Here is a 21826-nt window from a genome sequence, read left to right on the forward strand (position 1 = left end):
ATATATATATATATATACACATTTCAGTTTCAATTACAGTTGTTAATCTTATTGAGACATGAAGTCTTTCATGAAGCTTCAACGAGTTGTTTTTCAATTTTACAAGAAAAACATGATTTATTCCTGTATTCCTTCGTTCTGTCAGCATTCAGGACTAGTTTGAGTTGAAACGAGGGTTTGTCAAATATAAAATGCAAAATTGTGGACGATCAAAAACAAGGGCAGCTGAAGTTGCATGAGAGTAAACATGGCGTCCCTTCTAACAGAAATGAAAATATGTTTATTTGTCTGTTGGATTATAAATTGTAGAAAAGCTCAGGTAATGAAACGTGGAATACGTTTCTTCTACTGGACAAACCTTCTGCAATAACTACAACATCCAGTAGGAGGCTCTGCGACACTTTAAGTTCTCTTGTTGCTTCTCAAGGTTCAAAGTTCAGAGTAACATCTGAGACAATAATGCCTCCAGGTCTTTAATATATTGTGCAACACGGCTAAGTCCGCCATGTTGTCGACTTTCTCTACACTTATAATGGTAGCAGACCTCACTTATATTAATAACAACAGTGTTCCCGGTAGGCCACAACCAGACCAGTCTTATTTTAAAAAGCATCCTTTTTGATAGGTTGACATTTTAAATTGCATGTTTTGTATTGTAACCTGTTCAAACTAGGGACTTCAGTTACATCTCAAAATTATTATTTTGGGCTTTAGTACACTAATTCACTAGATAACTCTTCAGACTATTTTTACATAATACGTTCTGCTACAATCAAGGAAACATCAATTATAATCTACAACGTTGCTTCAGATTGTGTCTTTTGCATTTTGATAAATTATATATATATTTTTCCCTCATTCAAATTCATGCACTAGAGAAGGTGAAGAATTACCTTTTTTCTCTTATGAGCAAACCTTCTGTAACACCCGTGGTATCCGCTAGGGGGCTCTCCTGGTCATTTGGTATCATGCAGCACTTGTTGCTTCTCGGGGTCCAAAATTCAGAGCCACATCTCAGTTTATATCTTCAGGATATTTGAATAATATAACAATAAAGACTACAAAAAAAAATTAGCATTTGTTATGAAAATGCAGTGTGAACGCTGGAAGCTTAATGTTTTTGGTGAAAATTGCAGAAGCATTTGAAGTCAACTGCAGAAGACGTGCAGAAATTAAGGAAAAAATGCCAATACAGAAACTGCTTAAAAGGTGTAAAAACTTTCAAGCAAAGCAAAAATCCCAAACAGTGTTAGAAATTGGTGCAAAACAGTGCTTACAAAGCTAAAGTGTACAGTCACAGCAGTTATAGGTAAAATGAGAAAAGCTAGCTAAAATACTAATGATAGCATCTAGGCTAGAACTAGCATGTTGACCTACAGTGACACACTCCATGCAAAGTGGAAAAAAAAACATGCAAAAGCTAAAACTAGCTAAGAAGCTTAAGTCAGCTAAAAAAACCAAAAGGTTTCTAAGCTAACACTAGCATGTTGATATTAAAATCCACTCCTACTATTTCAAGGTCAGTAAGATTGTTTTCAGCTCTTCTATGACATGTTACTTCTATGTTCGCTGTTGTATCCATAAACATTGATCAAAATTGTAAAATATAAAGTATTTAAAGAGATGCTATATTAATTGAGAAAACAAAAACTTATTTTTATGTTCATACTGTATTACACTTGTGGTGTTTGCCCTCTTCCTGATTTTCTGTTTTAGCATGTTTGTCACACAGTCCATTGTAGATATCAGTCATAGACAACAGAGGTTAGCACAGTTTTTAAGTGAAGATGTTCATCATTAAGGGAGAAGAAACCCTGCATGGCCCTGTGTGAAAAAATGACTGCTCTGTTAAAACCCCGCTATAGTTAATCACACCTGTTCAACTGTCTCACCTGTTCTCAATCCGGTCATCACTTAAACAGGGCCTGCCTCACAAAGTGAAGTACACCAAAAGATCCTCAAAAACATAGATGTCATGCCAACTCCTTTCCTACGCAGATCGGCTCGATTCTCATCTCACTCTGCTGCTCGTCTGGGCTTTCTTCCATTGAAATGGATTTCCATGTCTTATATCATGTAAAACACTTAAAAATAATACAGCTATATTAATTGGCTTAGTATTTTCACATTTGAGTGCCTAAGCGATGTGTTGCGTGTGGATTCCAGTATTTGTGGCACTACTTGCGTTCCGGCATCGTTTTGATTTACAAATTAAGCACTGCCTATAACACTCTTTGCTGCCCAGTGAACTTTAAATAATTCTGCAGTTCTTTTTTATTTTTCCAGCAAAAACAAGAGCCAGTTCAAATGACGTCTCCCTGAAATCAGTAATCAGGTAATCAAACAATTAATCAGAATCACTACTTAGAGACAGATGGCAAATCCAACGTAATAAACCATGTTGTTCCTACAGCATTCACACTAGTAAAGAGAAACAGAAACTCAAAAGTCGGAATGTCTTACAGCATAAAAATTAAACCAAAACCCATTAAAAGTGAATTTGGACTCTTTTAACCCATTAAACTGATCAAATTCCTGATCAGTTTGAAAACAAACATGTGTTTTGTACAGTACTTCACAGAATATTATTCCCAACAAAGAAAAATATATTAATCTAATATCTGTCAAGTTCTTTTGTTGTTGTTGTTAACATGGTGTCATGTCATTAACAATATCAATTTATTTGAAATAATCTTTGTAATAATCTCCATCCCTTGTCGTGACGTCACGCGCAGTATCCCGGGGATACTGTTGTAATATCATTACTCATGATGTGATTGCCTTTCGTTTTGCTTTAAGTTACTTTTCTTCTTCAGAAACCCTCCTCCTCCTCCTCCTCCTCCTCGTCGTCATTACGTGCTGGCCGGTCAAACCTTCCTCCCCTCCTCCTCCTCTCTCCTCCCCTCCTTTCCTCCCTTGGTCTTTTTCTCTGGCTTTTTCCAGGCTTCATGTCATACCACGGCTAATTCCTGAAATTCCTGCCCTCCTTGCGCTTCAAACAAGCGAGCTCCAGGAAGGAGACGAGGCAGCACACAAAACAAACAAAGAAGAGGAAAAGAAGAAAACACAACAACAACAACAGAGAAACAAACGACAAACAGCTAATTCAGCTTCTTTTTAAATTAAGACAGAGATAATAATTGCTTCACCTGCCTCCCTGAATGCGCCTGTCGGACTTGTCATAGAGTTTCAGCAGGTAAGCTATTTCAGTGTTTTGCTGTTTTTTGTGTCCAGKGTCTTTCTTCTTCTTCTTCTTCTTGTATCGGAGCGTGAACTTTTCTGCGTCACTATTTCTACACAAAATCATTTCCATTCACAGGCGGACATAACATACCTCAAATGTCTCACATTTCTCAGGAAGAATCCCTGCATTTTTTCCCCCTCCTTCCTTTAATTACAGCTGTGGAGTGAGCCGCGGCTCTGAGTTCCTGTGCCTCAGCCGGGAAACGGACTCCCAGCCGTGCGGTCAAACATTAGCGCCTGGCCGGGTAAAGTTTTACTCCGGAGCCAGTTAAACCACCTATTTATTAACTCACTAAATTATATATATATATCTTTCTCCTAATCATTTCCGGTTGCAGCAACAAGTGTTAGTTGACTGGAGTGGGTCTGACGGAGCGGTGGTCGTCTGAATATTCGGGTTGACTTCATGTTGTGACATGATTTGTTAAAGTTCTTAAGTCGTTTATTGTTGCTTAACATCTTGAATTAACGCAAAAGATGAATTCAGTGAAGTGAAAAATTACACTGCGCAACTTTTGTTGAGTTTATCGAAGTTTTACTGCAGTTATTACTGATAATGAAGCAATTGTGCTTTATTTTTTGACTTTTAATTTTACTGCTATGTATTTTAAAAATATCTATTGTTTAAATTGTACTTATGATATTTAGAATAGCAAAAGTCATATAATGTGTGTAAATTTCATATTGATAAAACATTAGTATTTATGCATCAGGTTTTATGGAACATTTTCTTTCTGTAAAACATGATTCAGGTTCATAAACCCACTGTCGGCCATGAACTGAAGTGAAGTATGCGGTTGCTAAGGACACCAAGTCGTATACTATGCATTTTCTTACATCCTTTATGTATCCATGTACTTTAACCATGATGTGTTGGTTTATTTTTCACTGTAGCTAACTTTCATGAATTAATAGTGTCATAAAATGTTAAATTCTTACTTATAGTTTCATTTTAATATGTATTATATTCCAAAAATATATATATTATATCTTAGTTCCACATGATGCCAGGATAGGCTCATCCATCTAATAAATTATTGCAGATTATAACCCCTTATTAGACAAAAATCACTCAAAGTTACATCTTTTGTTTAGTTATTAGTTACTGGCGTCATGTAATCACATTTCTTTAAAGTGCATGCTATGAGCGATTGCTTTAAAACTATAATTTTGTGGCACTTCTGTCCTTAAACAATTCACTTTTCTTGGTTCTGAGTAACAGTTCATGCACACCGTAACTGTTTGCAAACAAATATACCCAGAACGATTTCCCCTGCCTTGCCTAAAAACTTGACCACCTCTTTCATTTTAAGAATATAAGAGTAAAAAAATTACATTATAAGAGTAAAAAAAAACATTTTTCACAATTTAGTAGCAGTTTTTAATTAGCAAACACTTCATCCCAAGTGCCCTTCATTCATTCATTCATTCATTCATTCATTCATTCATTCATTCATTCATTCATTCATTCATTCACTTAATTATGCAAACCAATGTCAAATTATCAATATAGGGAATTAATTGTTGGGCCAAAATAAAAGAGGTGGTACGGGTGGGCGAGGATTTGTTTTATTTTATTTTATTTATTTATTTATTTTTTGCAAGTGGGTTTCCAAATCAAATCCTGATTTGGCCCAGACTCAACCTCGACCTGGGCCTGTCTGCACTAATTTGCTTTTAAACGCAGCATGTTTACTCTGACCTGCTTTATTCTGAGGTTCACACAAGAAGCACATGCAAACAATTTAAATGTATTTCTACCGAAATGATCTAAAAGCGTAGTTTCGATCTGTAGACCCTGTGCCTGATGTAAGCTCAACAAAATAAACCAAAGATAGAAATTAAAAACATTACATTGTAGTTAAACACATTCAACTAAGTAAAAAAAAAATTACAACAAAGTGCAGACAGGACTTATTCTCAAAAAGCATTTTTTTCACACTGTTGAGTTTATGTTACAATGCTTGTTTTTTTTTGKTTTTTTTTGCTTTAAAAACAAATATTACAGACTTTTTTTTAGTTTAGTTTGCACCACAGTTTAACACACAATTTATTAAAATGTTTTTGTTTGGAGGAGATCTACTGGTTTAAAATACAAGTTTCTGAGGAGATGCCATGTGTAGCTTTTCACATAATATTCCTGAATACCAGGATATGGAAAAGAGTAAATTTCACCTTGAAGGTATTTATTTTTCTTTTGATATATAAAATATATTATGTTTGTGGTATGGCTGACAAAAAGGCAATAATTATCGATAAAATCTGTCAGGAAAAATGAAAAGTGAAACAGAAAGCAAAGCAGCTAATGAAGGAACTGACCGCAAGGCCAAACACCAACAAAGAGCAAACAAAATCACTCAGGGAGTCAGAAACCACAGCAAAATAATAGTAATAATCTGAATTACTCATGGTGTTGTTATAAACATTGTATTTGGAAATATTTGGACGGCTTCAATCCGTTTTGATTTAACTCTGAATGTAGAAGTTGAGTTTATCACAACAACTATTTCTGTCTAAATACGAATGTTTGCGTCTTTGCCGTATTGAAACAAAGAATGGGAAGGTACTGATCTGACTAAACTGTGCTGATGCAGTTGAAACATGGGCAGGAGTTTACTTATAAATGTAGCTACAACAGTACCTTCTACTCACTGCATTAATCTATCGTCGTGTTATTATCGTGTCTTGTCCTTTGGTGGGATAATTGTCTCGTAAGTAGGTGAGAACTGAGGGAACCGTTGGAAAGAATCGCCTGACTAAACACGTTTTCTAACAGAAACTAAAAACCATTCATGAATATCAACATATTTTTGACCCCTAAAGTAATAAAAATAATAATAATTAAAAACCCCTCAACTAGAATACTTGTTAAAACAAAGACCACGAGCTCCAGCTTCCGACCGACCGTGTGTGTCTTTGTGCAGCAGACAGAGTGTGTTTCAGTTGATCTCGGTTCAACTTAACGAGCTGCGGTGTAAAAGTGCCGCCGCTCCGTGTGTGTGAGTGTGTGTGTCGTGTGTGTGTCGTGTGGTGCGCACCGCAGCAGCTGACAGGAGTGTGTTTTCCCGAGGAGCAACAGGTGGATGGGAGGCAGTGTGAGGAATGAATGGAGGGAGACGAGGAAGAAGGGGGAAAAAAAACCCCACCTGTCACATCCTCCCCTGAAACGTTTCCCCCCTCACGCCCCATCCAGCCAAAAGCCAGAGGAGTTGTCTATTTATTTCCCTCCATGGCCTATTATCCTTTGTCTCAATAACCATCGAGTTGGCTGCAGTCTCAGACAGACGAGCGCTTCTGTTATGCTGGAATCTAAAGGTTTTCGTTGTTTTAGCATTTTGCGTGCGGGTGGACGTGTTTGTGTGGGTAAAAACAAGAGAAGGGAGTGTGATGGTGTGTGAGCGAGGAGAAAACGGTTCAGCATGTTCGCATCGCCTTGAGCAGGTCCACTCCACAGCAGACGAGTTTGTTCTCTTTTTTTTGTCTCCTTTCTGGTTTGTTGTGCTCATCCCACATAGTGATCATTCCTYCCCCTGTTGCACAAGAAAAATGAATAATGCCTCAGATATGAGCCTTGCGGAGAGAAAAGCCTTTCTGCACCTCCCTCCCTGCTGCATGTCCGTCTACCCGGTTTACAGACCCTTTATTCTGTTTTTTTTTTTTTTTTTGTCTTTTACAACTTTTCCCAAACACATTAGGAGCTAACAGAGGTTTAAAGACCTAAATACCCGTCTTCTAATTCATTACATCTGTTACTGGCTGCACAGGATAATTATTCCACACGCCACACACTAAAGCTTATGACAAAGTGTTTATTTGTGTTACAGTGTCTTGTCTTCCTGCTTCTCGACGTTTATGACCAAACAAAATTATTTTGTGGATTTTTATCAATAGATATTAGTTGATATCTGGATTTCAGATCTGAAAGCCTGAAAGTTTGTGAGTTCCAGGAAGACAGCTGCTAGAAACTAGATTAATCAGCTAAAGACTTCAGACTCAATGCTCAATCAATAAAACAAACAAGTTAGCTGATTGTGTGAATAATCTCTATCTGTCCAACATTCCTTTACGAACACAGAGCTGGGCAAAAGTCGTAAAGCTCTTCTGCACAGTGTCTTTTAAGATTATCTTCTTTAAAAGTCTTTCGGGTTTTCTACATATTTCTCTAAGGTTTTACATTTTAACACCTTCGTAATTGTATTTATGTCCAGTTCTTGTATGTCGACATTTTGCTGAATGTGTGCTTAAGAACAGCAGGACACAAAATCTTAATCTTAAACTGGATAAAATCCTATTATGTTAAAAAAAACCTTTCTGACAATACGGAGAGACAGAAATGCACAGAGGAGCGGCAAAAGCAAATGAGGTGGATTAGCAGGGTTTGCCGACAGCTGATGGTGTCATCAGGACATGTTACTGTGGAATGTCTTCAGTCAGAAGCCTCCTCTGATTAATTGATTGATTACAACACTGACTGCTACTGGTGATCCTCACTGCCTACAGCTTCACTATCCATGATGACTCTTTGGAGATATGCTGGTGATTTAAACGTTTTATTTTTCCTTTCCAATAAATAAAGTATCTTTTAATTGAATTGAATTGAATTGAATTAAGCGAAAAAAGGTAGAATCGAAAAATATCGACAGAGAAATCTAAATCTCTACTTTTCCGCTGTTTATTTATGAAGCACATGCCATTAATTCAGACATATTTATTTGATTGTTGTACTTCTTTCGGGACAGTTTTTGTCGGTTTTCAGGTTAGCAAACCTATCAAGTGGTACGGCTTTAGCGTGTTTTTGATTTTTTTAAAAATGCTTAAACTTGACAAGAAATTTGTCTAGTTAATTATGGGTTACTGGAAAAGATAATCAAAAATACCTAAACACCAACTATGATCTTAGAAAGGCAAACATAAAAAGAAATACAATTAAAATAAATATCTTTTTTTTTTGCACTTCGACCTAATTAAAGTGTCCAGTGTTTTTGTATCTTTTAACCATGACGTGTCACTTTATTTGATGAAGTTGTTAGCGTATATAGAGAGTGTGGGTGAACAAAAAGTCACCCAACCTCAGTCTCTCTATGTTCACTTACTGATCGTACTGCGTTGCCATGGTGCTTCAAACCATTTCACTCTTACTGGTGAATAAAAAACGTATAATAAATAAACAAACCATGCTTGGAGTGGCCGGGTGCAAGTACAGCCTGGTGGCCTGCCAGGCTTATAATACACTGGGGGAAACCCTGGTATGCGTTATGTGCTGAGGAAGTACCTTTCTTAAAGAGTCTCATGTGGACAACTGAGAGAAATTGTAAAAGAAACCAGAGTCTAAAGAAATACATTTGAAAACACTGTAGAGTTACTATGGCACCTGGAAAAGTGTGGCGTTTGACTCAAGACCTTTCTGTGGTGTTATAAGTCTTCACCATCTAAAACGTGAAACCCTGTGCTCTGTGTTTAAGCCTCTAAGTTCTCGCTGATGCAGCCCAGCAGGACTTGCACCAAGCAAAACAAACCCGCTGGTTGCCACCAGCTCTCACAGTGACTTTATTGCCATCCCGCACTGTGGCTTTATATCCCAAATATTTCCTGCCCCCCTGCATTCCCCATGTGATTAGTGCAGATTTTGGCCACTTGAGCAGACACACACACACTCGCAGGTCTTATGTAGAACAGGAAGTGGCGCAGGCGGGAGCAGCAAAGTCACTGCAAGTAGACAAAGCCAATATTTAGGTCTGATTTTAGTTTTGACTTAAAAGTTTTCACCGAATTAAAAAGACTGACCAGCGTCACATGCTCAGAGGTGAGCAGAGTAGACAAAATTTTACTCAAGTAAGAGTGAAAAAGTATTTGGTTAAAAAAAAAAAAACAAAGCAAAACAAAAGGCTACTTAAGTCCTGAGTAATTGATCATAAAATCTGATTTAATACTTTAAAATTATGTAATAAAATAGACAAAATATAAAATGAAGAATTTGCATGTAAAAAAAAAGCAACTAAAATGAGTGCAAAGTAGCACATTTAGGTAGAAGAAACAGTTTTTAAAGAATAATTTAAAATTAAACTTTACATAAATTTAATACTTACAGTATGTAACATGTATAAGTTAGGCTCATCCATTTCCAGTAAATTGTATTTATTGTGTCTTACTTATCTCCAACACGTCCAGCAGACAGAAAATAACGTGAGAAAACAAATCTGGTGCAATAACAAGAAATAAATCTCACTTCGACATAAACTGTAGGTGTGTGTCTGCGTTTCATATAATCTGTTTGTTCTTTCATTACTGAAGTTACTTATGTTGAGTAGAGAATCCAGAAATTTTACTCCAGTAAGAAAAGCAATAGGTCATAATAATATAACTCAAGTTAAAGTAAAAATTACAGGACAATAAAACTACTAAATGTGGTTAGTAAATGTATCTAGTTAAGGGCTGAAATGATAAGTTCAATTAATCGATTGTTGTAATAATTGTCAGCTAATTTAGTAGCTAACAATTCAGTTTCCTGAAAGAACAGCATACTGAAAACTGTACATTTGAGATAAATATGTACATTTGTAATATGTAAATATGTTTTACCCCAAATTTCTCAAGTGACAGTTTCAGCTTTACCCAGCCCTAATTCACTAAAAGAATACTATGTTATTGTATTTTCGGCAATAAAATGCTTATTTTTTTATTTCAACATGGAATTTAATTATTTGTTTATATGCATCTTATAATGTTTTTCTAACATTGCATAAAAAGGCCAAGTGATTAGTTGGAAAAAAATCACTTATCCTTACTAACATAACTGGTAGTTGCAGTGGTAATCAAGTTTCTACTCTAAGTTTTGAACTGATGAGTGAAGCCTTCAGACCTGCCCGCCTGTCTGGATGCAGCCCAGGTCAAAGGTGAACAGAGGTCCAGCTTCCTGCAGACTCATGAGAACGTCTCCCTTCAGTTGCTGTGTGTTAGTTTAAGCTGGACAGACATCGTGACCCCTGCAGAATGCATGGTGTCGACACGTTAAAGACGGAGTTTGCACCTTAACGTCTGTGTTTAGTGGGGTTTTTGTCTGTAACATGAAGGTGTTAGTGTGCCTCATTTGGTCGGTGTGTGTGCCGTTGTGTAAGGGGCGAAGGGGACTGGTCTGCTGGTTTCTTGGCCCCCTGACCACAGCTCCAGCTGGGGGATTATCCCACTGAGCAGATCAAGTGAGAGGGGGCGGTGGAGGAGGACCAGCAAGCCGGCCGGAGGAGCGAGGGAAGAAGTGGGAGTTGTTGGTGGTGGGGGCGGCTGTTTTAAAACATGGCTTAGTTTAATTAACCTCCCGGATGCACTGAGCGAGGCACAGAGCTGCACTCTAAAGGTTTATGGCGGCTACAAATCTCACGCTGACCTGCAGTCGCCCCGGGTCGCAGGCGCAGGTGCTTTAAAATCAGTTTAGTAAACAATGGAAATGACGCATTAGGTAATGTTTGCTTTTTTTTTCTTTTTTTTTTTTTGAACTTTGTGGTTGTTGGTAAAGCTGACTGAGTGGCTCATGATCTTATTTAGGGCTTTGTGAAAAACACAAAATAAATTGTTGCATAACTGTGAGTTGCTTCTGTGCAACGTTCAGAAAAGTTGGGTTAGATGAGGACAGAGGAAACCTTTTGCTACATTTCTCCAGAGTCTCCTTTTTTATTATTGTTTTCAGGCCCTGACTGAACTTCTGCACATTGTGTCACATTAACACAAGCTTTTATGTGTTCATTGCAGCTTTATGTATTAGAGCACTACAATAAAGGAATGAATAAGGAAAATTCTGCATTGTTTTCCATGTTTTGCAAATTTAGAAAAAAAGAAAAGTGTGTTTTGCATTTGCTTTTAGGCCTCCTGATTCAATACTTTATGGAACCACAGAGCTTAAAGTATTTCAGTGCATCTCTGTATCTGCTTTGCACATTTAGAGTTTTTGATCATTTTGCTCCAGCTCTGTATAAAAAAAAATGTAGGTGTCATCTACCAAAGTACCTTCTTCCACATGTTTACTGTATTCTCCTCTATGCTGCTTGTGGGATTATTTTTATTCCACAAAGGACAGGCTTTAGTGTCTTTTTCTCGCCTCTTCTGAACTTTCTCATGCTGGTTTGTCACAAAAATCCAGACAAAGTAGATTAAAATCTGTGATTGCATACGTGAATGAAAGCATGAATACTTTCATAAAGAACTGTATATCGATTATAAGATAATAGTTCAATGTTTCTAGCGATACACATTTCCTGGACAGGCTGTGTGTGTAGTTAATCAGTTAATCCTGTTTACTAACGGTTTATGAACAGCTTTTACATTTTTCTGTGGGCCCAGTTCGTTTTTCTTTCACAACTATTTAGTGTTCACTTTGTTTTTAACTTTATGCAAACTCAATTTCTCTGTCTACTTGAAAAGATTTAATGCACCAGCAGCAGAAATTTTAATCTACGGCAACATGGATGACACGAGCTAAGCCACACCGCTAATCCACCTCATTTGCTTTTGCCATTCCTCTTTAAATGTCTGCCTGGGTTCATGACTAGAAAGTCGAGCAGAGAGGCAGTGGAGGTCAAAATGTCACACTGTCTGTTTTTCACAGCCTCCAATACAATCAGACAGACACAAAAAAACTCGACTCGAAGTCGACGTCTAGGTGATCGTCTACGAACCTTTGTCCATCTGCTTGTGTTTGATCTTCATGTCTACATGCGTCTTTGCGCACAAGCTCGGAAATGTGGACAGATAACTCCTCAGCCGATGTCTCTCAGCAGCAGGAAGTGGCTGCGGGAGATCAGTTGTTAGAGGGAAGCATGACGGACGGGGGTCGGAAAGTGGGGGCAGACTAGATGGATTCTTTCTCTCTGCCTGTAACACTGACTTGCTGACTTGCTAACCAAGTCTCTGCGGTGACGTAATGTTTGCTACTTTTGCCTTTGTTGGCTTAAACGGACACGGTGTTGTCATAGTTTCACTGCGGCAGGAAAACAACCCATGACAAAGACAAACTCTGTTTGCATTGACTCATGAGTCTGACTGTCCTTTCTTCGCTGTGTCCGACCATTGTTCCCATTTGTCTCCTGTGTGCTTGTCGATAGGAAGAGGTGGAGCCGACGTCTGTCTCACTCTCTTCACCCAGAGGTTTAGGAACCATGTGCACATCTTAAACAAACTTGTGTAGGGAAAACAGGATGGGAATCTGTTGCAAGTCCTCCTTTGTTAGCCTCCTGAGCATTTTATTTTTTTGAGAATATCAGGGATCCTTATGGAATACCAGTTTAAAAAGTTGTTAAATAAATAATAGAAACACAGGGAACAGTTCACAAAAGTTCTTGGAGAAAGTGAAACAGTGGAGCATGGTGACTCTTTCAGCTCCCCCCACTCGTTCCAGTCCCTCTTGTCTTACTTAATGTAGTTTTATTTATACCACATTGAAATTCAATTCAGTTTAAAATACTTTATTGATCCCAAAGGGAAATCAAGTCTCACAGTCTCTGGTGAATGAGTGCTGGCCATTTTGCCCCTTTGCCATTTTGTATCTTTGCAGTTTTAGTCTTGTTTTCTGTGGCTTGTTTTCTGTGAAAACCTGCCCCCTGCTCTGTGCTTTACTTCATACAGGTCTGAACCCTCCGTCACTGATTGATAATCAATTGTTTCCTCAAGCCATGGACTTTATTGAGGTTTAAAATTTTACCCAATTGCCTCAGCCTTTGCTACTACTTTAACCCTAAAGTTAAATTATTTCTCCTTTTTATTGTCACCACATCCAGGCTCGTCATTGTCACCATCTTCACCCCACCTCTGGATGTCCTACAGGCAGGCGTGCTTCTCGTTAAAGCCTCTCCCTCCTTCCACCGCCGGCAGCCATCCCAACTCCAACTCCACATCCACTCCTTGCTCTGTGGTCCTCTTCCTGACACCCCACCACGTCTGCAGAGTGGGTGCCGGCTCCCTCCCCGAGGGGTGGGAGCGAGGAGCTGGGAGATGGACTTGACAAACCCCTGGAGAACGACGCTGAAGGCGTGTGGAGCCCCGACATCGAGCAGAGCTTTCAGGAAGCCCTGGCAATTTATCCACCATGTGGCCGCAGGAAGATAATCCTCTCTGATGAGGGCAAGATGTACGGTACGCCCATCTCTGTTGTCATCATCCCTTGTTTCTTTCACTCTTTTAAAAGAACATGATACAGATGCACATTAAGGGATAATTATACATCTCCAGCAAATCAGGAAGTACTTGATTTAAATCTCCTTCAATAGTTTAGGATGTAAGAGTCTATCAAACAAAGTACACTTATCTGTTTGTGTAGCCATTTAAATAACAAAAGTAAATTTTTTCCACTGGACACTTCAGTAATCATGTCATTCTCATACGTCCTCTTTAACGAAACATCAGTTTGGTACAAGAGCTTCTCAGTAACTGTGATGACAATCATCACAGTTTGTGTGGACGAAAACAAAAATCCTTTACCAAACACTTCTGGATATGGTCAAACTGCTCTCACTGATTGTTTCGTATTCAGTTTTTTACATACAATAATCTCAGTGTGTTCATGAGTCACATCCCTCATGTTTCCTGTGCAGCTGTTGAGCTCAAGTTCCTACAATCCTCAGTTTGATGGTTTGATATGTCACTCCTTCCTAGAGGTTTAACATTGCAACTTTTACAAGACTGGACCAAGATTTTAGCCGCTTTTTGGGGGGAAAACCTGAGTCCAAATTTTCATTCTTTTCTTTGTTGACAAATTTATTAAAATTGGAAGTGGGGTGTGTAGCAAAATTTTTGGGAAAACCAAGCATCCCAACTTTTTTGTTTTGTTTTGTTTTGTTTTCACAAATAGATCAGAGGTTTCACAAGTTGTGCTTCACTGAATCTGTAACCACTGTAGAATAATCCAGTCCAATCTTGAGTGATTCAAATATATAGATTTTTAATCCTTAACCCTTGTGTTTACAAATGGGGTCCAACTGACCCCACACCCGTATCACTTGTATCGTTTGCCTCAGTCCTCGCATGCACAAGGGTTAAAGATTTAAGAGTTCCTACTCAGTGTAGATTTGATTAACCAAACCATGTACAGTTTTGAACTAGAGATAATTAAGTGTAGTGCACACTAATGAAAAATAGTGAAATATCTTCTTATCTTAGCAGTGACTAGAAGCTACAGAGCAGAGCTAAAGTTAGCGCTGTTAGCTGCTATTAGTTGTCAGTGATGCTACTCTCAGTGCTTAAGATCAATTGTATCATGTCCATCCCTCTGTCATTGCTACTTTTTTGTACAGAATAGCCAACATGATGCCAGATAAAGGGTTTACAAACAGCGGAGACTTATTCAATGCTTTTATAACAATGTAACATTTGCGATAGAGTATTGTTTGCTAGACAAATGAAGGTCTGTTTTAGTTGACTGTCAACAAAACAAGGCAACTTGAGAGCTACTTTCTTTCTTACTTAAGAAGAAAGAAAGCCTTTCTTTCAAATAAATGTTGTATCTATTTTGAAAAGTCTTCAAAACAAATACAACAGACAATGAAGCCTAAAGGACTTACTTCCACATCCGGGATTCATAATTATAGCTTTCACTTACTTCACAAGGCAAGGTCACGTCCCAACAAGTCTTTGATAAAACTTTGCAAGAGTGTTCGCTTGCATGTTTATTAACATAGTAAGATTTAGGACCACTTAGAGTTTAATCTTCTATCAGAAATATTTATTGTTAGCTAATTACTAAACTTTGTAAAGCCATAATACTCAACTGACTGTGAATTTACTGCAAATTGTCTTTTAGATTTTTTGGGGGGCTTTTCTTTTATTTCTCAGTAATTTTGGGTTTTTGTGACCACAACGGTTCCTAAGACATTCTCAGAGTGATGTCAAAACCAAGCATGTGCTGGTGAGGTTGCTGCAGAACCTTGCTGAAAGATGTTTGGTGACAGATGGTTTGGCCGGAGAGAGGACTTTTGCCCGACCGTTTGATAATGGATCTGCTTGGTGGAAAACTGGGTGGACGCAGGCGGTGGTGCTTTCAGACAGTGTCTGTCATCGCCTTGTTTTGTCACTGTGCCAGACAGCTCCTTTAACTCTTAGCTTAGCTTAGCCTAGCCTAGCGTAGCTGTCGATTGAGGTCACGGCCGTTCCCTGATCAACACTTAAACCCTTATAAAGCCTTTAATAATAGTTGGTGGGGGAGGCGAAAGGAGGGAGGGGCAGGTGTCTTACTCTTGGTCATGGGGATTCGGTGGGGCGGTGCTCGTTGGGCGACGTTGTTGGGGTTTTGACGAGGAAGGTATTGAGGTACCCCTTCCTCTCTGTGGGGGTCAGAGGCAGGTGATGTGCACCCGGGAGCATGATGGCTTGTCAGGAATGGCATGTGTGCATGGAAGCCCGGGGGTTCAAGGCAACTTGGCTGTAACCCTAAACCAGAATAGACGTTTACCCTTTGAGCGCCTGGAGGGGAGGATGAGGAGTGAACGAATAAACACCAAGGTGGCCAGTGATGTTTTGCAGAGCCTCAGAGCATGCTAGAGCTCTCTCACACCTGTCCCCATGTTGCAGAAGGGGAGAATTGAAATTTGTGTGTTCTGTTGCACTCTTTTGTTCAGGGCGTCCTTGATTCACTGCCACCCATGTGTCTGTCTCAGGCAGTTCTCTTTGTCCTTCACGAGAAACGTCTACTCTGTCAGTGCGTCTGCTGGTTGGTCCGCCTCTCAGTTCGCCTCCAGCTGCTCCCTGAGTTCAACCCGACAGCCTTGTGACAAATCCAGATTTATGACTTGAGAAAAAGACAAGACCGAGACCATGCTTGGCCTGCTTTGCCCCCATTGCCCCCAAACAGCCACGCAGGGCCTTCTTTTTCAGTCCACTCAGCCCCGGGAGCTCTCGCTCTTATCGCCATCCCATCCCTGCGGTCACTTTTGGTCAACAGCTCAAGTCATTCGGGCAACCACAATCGAGGCAAAGCCTCTTTGGAGGTCTTTATTGTTGTTAATGTTGTTAAAGTGCTGATGGGTGGTATTAAATCAGGTGCCCAAATCAAATATCTGCTAAGAATATCTTGAAAGGCATTCCTGAAATTACTAAGAGATGACATGGTGGTTTTAAAAATGTCATTGAGTCTTCTTGCACAGTCTAAATGTGGATTCATAGACAAAACAAACCAAGAGACGTGTCTGTCGACTGAGAGTGGCATACTCTGAATTTAAGGCTAAATTCCATCAAGAGACACGAACGCCATTCCTTCCTAAGCTACATGATGCCGAGTCCCAAACCAACCAAAACCAAAGAATGTGTTTAGTTCACGTTGTGCGTTGAAAAAAAAATTAATGCTTTAGTCCACATTCTGCATGAACACTCCACATTTTTACGCAGAACACTCTGGGTTTCGCTCACCCGGACGACCATTGCTCAACAGACCTTTTAGCTTGCTTATTAGGGAGGGTGTCATGGATATTGTGGCGCTTATGTGGACCAGTAGTAATTCGACATGCATCTGCCAAGAAAAACATTTCCTGCCTTGTGCTGCTCCGGGCCAGAGAGACGTGTTGTGGTGAAAGGGTTTCATGCTGCAAGTGGTGGAGGAAAAGTCCCAAACTTGTGCCCATGTGTTGACAGCTCCATGCAGAAGAATGCAGCCCTGGAAATATAATTATCTTCTCTGTTCATTTGCTGTCATATATCTGCCAGTTTGATTTGTGAGTCACTTTTGCAATTGTAATTATTTTATTTTATGCCTATTTAATATGTTTTTTGATTTGCTCTTGCCTCACAACATTTTGTTTTTGTGCAGCTGCTTGGTTTGTCTCTCTGGATTTCCAAACGTCTGTATGACAAATGTTTTTCTCACATTTTAATGTATCTGACTTTCTGGAGGGGGGGGGGGAGACAGAACGGCAATGTTAGGAGAGTAAATAGAGCTCCATTTTGTAAGAGAAACATAAAATGTTTTTATTGACAACATAATGAATTATTCTCTCGTTGAGGTTTGGTTGGGAAACATTTCATCCTGTTAACAATTTTAGTCGCGAAAGACTAATATGCTGCAGGCCCAAGCCGTCCTTATTGAGAATATGATGAGAAGGTCAGCGGAAAGCAACGACGAGTCTTCACTCAGGTTCAAAGTTTGGCAGTAAATTGAGAGATTCACCAGTCACTTTGACCCGTGAAGCCTCGAGGCACGCTTGGAAAAAGACCCGCTAGAAAACACTGAACTGTAAAGATGTGTGAGTTTGAGCTGTTGAAATGGCCACAGATTCTGAATTGAATGAAGGTCTGTACTTTGACTGGGCCACACGCATGCTTTGATGTAAACCATTTGGCTGAGTCTTTAGCGTTCTCGTTCTGACGGAGGACAGATCTCCAGCCTGAATGGGTTTTATCTCCCTCCCTCAATGATCCCATCAAATCTGTCCAGTTTCCTTGTTCCGCCTGAAGAAAATCATTCCCTCAACATAATTCTGCCACCACCGTGTACCAGAGTGGATACGGCCTGTTCCTGGTGATGTGCAGAGTTTGCTTTGTGTTTTCTCATTTGGTCAAAAAGGTTCATTTTTGTTCTCATCCAGCCAGACCTCTTCTTTCACAACTTTGCTCACTGAAAATATTAAATGGCACTTTTATTTGTCTTTTTCCTTCCCGCTGTAGATTAAGAAGTCCAATAAATTTCCAGTCAATAGTTAATCCCACCTGAGCCATGGCTCTCTGTTGCTCATCCAGAGTCTCCACAGGCCTCTTGGCTGCTTCTCCGTCTAAAGCTCTCCTTGCCAAGACCTGACAATTTAGTTGGACAGGATTGTATTGGTATATTCATTATTGTGCCATTTACTGCTTACTAATTACTAGTACATTACTTTTAAAGCTGTTTGGTTAAACTGATTTTTTTTGTTGGAATAATAGTATATACTTTTCACTTTTCAGATTTTTATTTGGTAAGAAAGTTTAAGACCACGTGTAAGTTTCTTTCCACTTTACAGCTATGTGCCGGTTTGTGTTGGTTTATTGCGTAAGATTGCAACAAAATGAAAGTTTGTTGTTGATAAGTATCAAAAGAAAGAAACTGAACAGTGTTTTTGCAGTGCGCTTTAGGTGTGTCACCGCATCCAGTGTGTCATACTTTGTCAAATGTAAGTTATACCTTTTATGTTGCGGTGGCACTGAGATCAATGTCGGTATTATTTCCATTATTTTTATTTTTATTTTTTTGACAATGCCAGAAAATAATACTGCTGTTATGCCTGATAACCAATATTTGCCAATATTATATGTCAGCACCATAAAAAACAACGTAAAAAAATGACCACACTACGGACATTACTTCTCTGATTCAGTTCAATACGCCTTTGGTTTCTGTCATCTTCTCAGAAAAGTATTATTACGGCTGGAATTAGTGCATCAGATCATATTTAGATATTGAGAATGCTTAATTTTTCCCCCTAGAAGAAAATTATAACCTTGAAAAACTTCTCTATCTCCCCTTCCATATGAACAGTTTCTTCTCAATTAAATGTCTCTATAAGATTAGAGTTAGGGCAAAAATGCTTTGGATCAACTTTGTTACAAGTTAGAGAATATGAATCCGCTCAGATTGTTCTGGACCAGTATAAAATTGACATGTTGTTGGAACTGGAGTTTGACATAAGCCTTTACGCATCTCTTAATAGCCGCTCGACTCTATTGGAGAGCAAATGACAACCAACCTAGAGATTCCTCATTTGATCTGTGTTTTCTTAAGAGGAAGCAGTGGGACCCAAGGACAGAAAATGTTTTTCAGATACCGTTATAGCTACTATTCCCCTTTATTCGATAGTAATTTATTTTAATTGTAAAGCACATTGCTTTTCTGTTGCACAGACATGAAGTCGTACAAAAAAAACCCTCACAAAAAACACAGAACAATGTTGTAGCAGCAAATTCAGGAGCCAAGGTGAGCCAGTGAGTAAACAGGAATGTCAGGAATGCGTTGAAGAAACTCTTAAGTCAGAGGGAGAGAAATCAGACCAGGTCAGCGATGGTCGGAGCCGGACTGGGGGAGAGCAGATTTATGAGCAGCCGGGCCCAGAGGCAGACTTTGGAAAATACTCACCTCTGGCACCTCTGTTTGACCTCCATCCACAACGTTGAGGACAGGGAGACAAATTTAACAAATTTCTCTAATGGTTTATTTCTTCTTTGGATGAAATTCTCCTCCAAATACCCGTATTTTTCCTTTAAAGATTAGTTTTTGATATTAAGTTGGGCTGTCCAATATCTGGAATATCAAATGCTGTGGTTGGATAAACCAAAGAGACCAGACACTGATCGACAGTATTGATCATGATAATTGTCCTCCATTAAATTACTAAAACTCATTGAGATTTTCATTTATTTCGTAACGATCATAAAATTAATTGTGTGTGTGTGTGTGTGTGTGTGTGTGTGTGTGTGTGTGTGTGTGTGTGTGTGTGTTTTTTAAAGGTTTTATGTGATCGGCCAAAGCAAAATGAAACATTTCTGTGAAGAGGATGGAAAATTATACATATTTTATTCAAAATAAAACAATAAAAATTACCTCCTTTACCATGAGACAGTGGTTCACACCTGCTCTTTTTCATCACATCCTGATAAAACTACTAGAAATGTCTCATTCTTCAGCTCTTCTCACTTGAAAGGACACGGCAATAACTTTGAATTCGGGAAAACCTGGACTTTTCATGCCCCCCACCCCCAAGAAATCTTTACAGAATCAGATTCCCCCTCCAGAAATTTCCGTGTCTCTGGGCGGCGCAATAAACAACATCAAGCTGTGGAGCAATTTGTAACGGTAGAACTTTCCTACAGCCTCGGCAGGAGCGACTTCTGTGTCTGCGCTCCCCGATTTGGATATCATGATCTCATCGTTGTGTGACTGAGTCGCCTCTCTGATCTCATGGGTGTGTTGGAGGGTATTTTTGAAGAGTCAAGCACTCACACTAGGAGTGGTAGGGCATCTGATACGAGTGCATCAGGCGAAGCGTCTTTGACTTCCCAAGTTGTTTAATGCTTGAAATGTGAACCTGACCACTTTGGAAAGGCATACTGTCACACTGATGAAAGCAGTTTGTCCCTTTGCTCAGTTGGTGGTGGAATATTTTTTTAAAATCATTCATGGTAACGAGTGAAAAAGGTTCCAGTTTTGGTTTCTTATACTAATTTGTAAAATCTTTTTGGCAGGTCAGTCAAGTGGAACAGTAAGTTCACTTCAGGAATGTCTTTTTAAATCCACGAAATAAGATAGGAGGTTTTTAAAATATTCCCCCCCCACCCCCTTTTTTTTTGTTGGTTTATTCACCAACAGAGACTTGAAGCTCCCATCGCTGCTGCTTTGAAAAGTCCTGTTGCACAGACATTGCACAAGTGAAGATAATTTCCTGAGGGGAAAATGTCTCATGAACATTAATTTGAGGTTGTAGAATTTGAGCAGTTTTGACAAATGTTCTCTTTTCTGCTTTTTAAGACTTTGATTGTCAGGAAATGTGGAACACTTCCTTAATCCCCAAGCAATTAAAGAAATATGTATTTAGGGGCTCAAACAATCATTTGAGAAAAGTTCACCGCCTGATAAACACCGAACGGTTACGTTATGTCCCTGAAGAGAAAATAAGATCAGAACAGAAAGAATACAGCGTCTGGAGCAGAAATGTGTCGGAAACTGTCTATGTGTGGGGGTTAAGATTTCCCTTTAGTCCACAAAAGCTTCACACAAAAGCAATTTCTTTGGAAATGTGACTGTATAATTCTTGTGGATTTTTCCCCAACCACCAGGGGGCTCTTTAGCAGGAAGTGATTCAGTAACAGATTGCACAATTTTTGTACCAGCTGAAGGAGGCCAACCGTATTAGAGCGATTCAACCGTTGATGCAGATTAGATTTCTTAAAAAAGTCAATATTATTCATTTGTTTGCTCGTCTCCAATACCTAAAATACCAATGGCACAACCAAAATCAATGGAGAGGAGCGAATCAAGAGCACAGAATTCAAATATTTTGACTCACTAGTTTCCTCAGACGTGGACTCGGCGCCTAATGCTCATGCACGAGCCAAAGTGGTGTGGCTTGAATTGCAGCAATTCACAGTAGGCCAAAATCTTCAAGACTATTGCTACTTTAACTTTCTGATGGGAAATCTCTGATGGGATCTGCAAAAGGCAGTTGAAACGGCACAGAAAACCAGGAACATCAATGAACTGGCAGCTTCAGAAGTTGGTGATTAGTTATGAATCAGCAGAAAAGTGCTCTACTAAGTACTAAACATGTTAGTCCTGAAGAGTTTGAATCATTTTGAGGTTGTAGTTCTCATTAGAAGGGGCATTTTGTGCTAATTTGAGAGAAACCAATTGTAATATCACTTACAAAGAGCTTTTTAAATTATGCTTGTTGTCTAGTTTGTATCCTTCCAAATATACCCAATTTGCAGATAACATTGGATCATTTTAGGCGCCACTGTAATTCACAAAGGGCTTCAAAAACAGAGAGCTGCACATCAGACCAAAAAATTGTCTTACAAATTTGCAGCTATCCTTTGTACCTCGTCTGTCACATTTTATTTTATTTTATTTTATTTTTTACACCTAAAAGAA

The 21826-nt window shown here is 39.1% G+C and overlaps 1 protein-coding gene across 3 annotated transcripts in view; it reads left to right on the plus strand.

The window, feature by feature from the left end:
- The first annotated feature begins 2875 nt into the window (after positions 1–2875).
- The window catches only part of tead4 (TEA domain transcription factor 4), a 38256-nt gene continuing 19305 nt past the window's right edge, over positions 2876–21826 (plus strand). For 2 of the 3 annotated variants that reach the window (XM_008432758.2, XM_008432760.2), the window contains exon 1: positions 13257–13357. In XM_008432758.2, coding sequence (XP_008430980.1) covers positions 13345–13357 — 13 coding nt within the window. In that variant the 5' untranslated portion in view covers positions 13257–13344. Of the gene's footprint in view, positions 3197–13007; positions 13363–21826 lie in introns of those variants that run through there. The other variant, XM_008432759.1, reaches the window with a different exon arrangement.

Source organism: Poecilia reticulata, linkage group LG16, assembly GCF_000633615.1.
Source record: "Poecilia reticulata strain Guanapo linkage group LG16, Guppy_female_1.0+MT, whole genome shotgun sequence".
NCBI classification, from domain to species: domain Eukaryota; kingdom Metazoa; phylum Chordata; class Actinopteri; order Cyprinodontiformes; family Poeciliidae; genus Poecilia; species Poecilia reticulata.